At 47.5% G+C, this 2,265-nt stretch overlaps 1 protein-coding gene across 1 annotated transcript; it reads left to right on the forward strand.

Moving 5' to 3' along the window:
• The first annotated feature begins 206 nt into the window (after window positions 1-206).
• Window positions 207-2,265, forward strand: LOC111811895 (uncharacterized). Its single transcript, XM_023698947.2, has one exon. It carries the CDS (start codon window positions 292-294, stop codon window positions 2,002-2,004), a length of 1,713 nt encoding a protein of 570 aa, XP_023554715.2. The 5' UTR covers window positions 207-291; the 3' UTR covers window positions 2,005-2,265.

The raw sequence follows: 2,265 nt of genomic DNA on the forward strand, positions 1-2,265 counted from the left end.
TTACTGGATCAGACATTTTCATCTCAAAAACTGCGTCAATGGCGAACTGAAAAGAGGAAATTATCCTTTTATGTTTTTTGGAAGACGAAAATACCCTTTCAGACCTACCAAATGCAGTTCAACTGGTTCGTAATTCTGTATAGATTTGTGGACTTTTTCGTCATTTCACATATCCAAAGGCCTTACCTCTTTTGTCTTCATTACAGTGATGAACAGAGCACCAGATCAGTGGAAACTGGAGAGAGAGAGGAGAGAGAGAGAGAGAGAGAGAGAGAGAGAGACGGCCGGAAAATGGAGCACAACGACGGTGGTGGGAATAGAGCGGAGGCTTTGCGGTGGCTGAGCATAGCGGAGAAGCTTCTGGCGGCGCGTGACTTTTATGGAACGAGGAGCTTCGCGATCCGGGCGAGAGAATCGGACCCTATAGTGCTGGAGGCGGCCGACAGAGTAATCGCCGTCGCGGATACGCTGCTAGCGGCGGAGGGACGGATCAATAATCAGTATGATTGGTACGGTATTTTGCAAATTTCGCAGCCGACTCACAGCATGGAGATAATTGCAACGCAGTATCGGCGACTAGCGCTTCTTCTTCACCCTGAGGCGAACAGAGTCGCGTTTGCAGATCATGCTTTCAGGCTCATCTCTGATGCTTGGTGTGTGCTTTCGAATCCCTTGAGAAAAGCCTTGTACGATAATGATTATCTTATGTACTCCAAATTTAGCCCTGGAACGACTGGGTCGAATCAGAAACCGAAGTCCCCGCCGCCGCAGCCCCAATTTCCGCAGCCTGTTAGAACTAGTCCGAGAAAGGAGATTAGGATGATGGTAGAGCAGCATCAAGAACAGCCACCACCACCGCCGCCACCACCAGAACGACCGCATCCGCCACCGCTGGAACTCCTACAGCCGCCGTCGCCAGAACGACCGCAACCTCCACCACTACAACCACCGTCGCAGCCGCAGCCACAACTTCCTAACCGACCACAGCAGCAGGAAGATCCGCAGCAATTTGTAAGAAAAACCCCCAAAACCCCCCAAACCCCCAAATCAATGAGTGTGGAAGTAATTGTAGAGGAAGAGAGACCAAATGTCAGTGATGTCCATGAGTCAGCTCAGGAAGCTACTGAGCAGCACATTGATTCCAATCGCCCCTCACGGGAGCCAGAGTCTCCCCTGCCGACTGAGTCTAGCATTCCAAGTTTCTGGACTGCATGCCCTTACTGTTACAATCTCTACGAGTACCCCAAGGTTTACGAAGATTGTGTGCTTAGATGCCAGAATTGTGGCAAGGCATTTCAAGCACTGGTTATTCCATCACCACCAGTAGCTGAAAATGCTTCCACATTCTGCTGCTGGGGGTTTTTCCCACTTGGGTTTTCTCCCAATGCTAAAGGGCCAATGGGGTCTGCACCCTGGTCGCCATTTTCAGCTATGTTTTCCTGTCCTCTGCCTGATAAGGGAGGAACAAAGCCAGGGAAAGCTAAAAACGTTAAACCCACCAAGAAATCCACACCGAGATTTGTTTGTGAAGAGGATGATCTTTACATCCAAGCTTCAGAACCAAGTGACAGTTCTGATGAAGAATGGGGAAGGGTAAGTAAAAAGAAGAAGCCTAAGAGAAGTTTAGCTACTAGAAGTGATAAGAGAACAAATTCTGAGAGCTTGCTGAAAGGGAACCAAGGAAATGTAGATGAAGTTGAGAATAGGAATGGGTTGGTGCGGTTTGGTTTGTCGAACGCCACGAAGGGCGAGTCAAGTAAGAAGGCTGTGGTAGCCGCCGGGGGGACTGGGAAGAAGCATAGATCAAAAGGGCCAAAGGAGGTAGGGAAGTTGGATTTGAATGTGGAATTCAGCAATGAGGTTGAAGAACCTGCCACAGGCGTAAGTGGAGGACATGGGGAGGATAACATTGAAGGAATTGGGTTCTTTGAGGGGCTTGATGAATTTTTGAGTAGTCTGCCAATACTTAATGCTGTGGCTGATGATAAGGTCAAAGCTAGCTAGTGAGGCTCTTGGATGTTATTCTTGAAGTAAGACTCTTCCTTATGTTCTTGATGTTGTATTTTGTTATTGTAGTATACAAATCATTTTAAGCTGCAATGCCTTTTGCCTGGTTGTTCTGTTCTTACACTGCCATTCACTTTACTCCTGAGCTGAGATGCATTTAGCTAGTTATACACTTTGAGATCTTTAGTGTTGATATCTGAAAGTTATAGTTTGTTGCTTCCTGCCACATTTAAAGAGGATTCTGGTGTTCTTGATTCA

The sequence above is a fragment of the Cucurbita pepo genome, chromosome 15 (genome assembly GCF_057944985.1).
Source record: "Cucurbita pepo subsp. pepo isolate OVF chromosome 15, ASM5794498v1, whole genome shotgun sequence".
Taxonomy (NCBI): domain Eukaryota; kingdom Viridiplantae; phylum Streptophyta; class Magnoliopsida; order Cucurbitales; family Cucurbitaceae; genus Cucurbita; species Cucurbita pepo.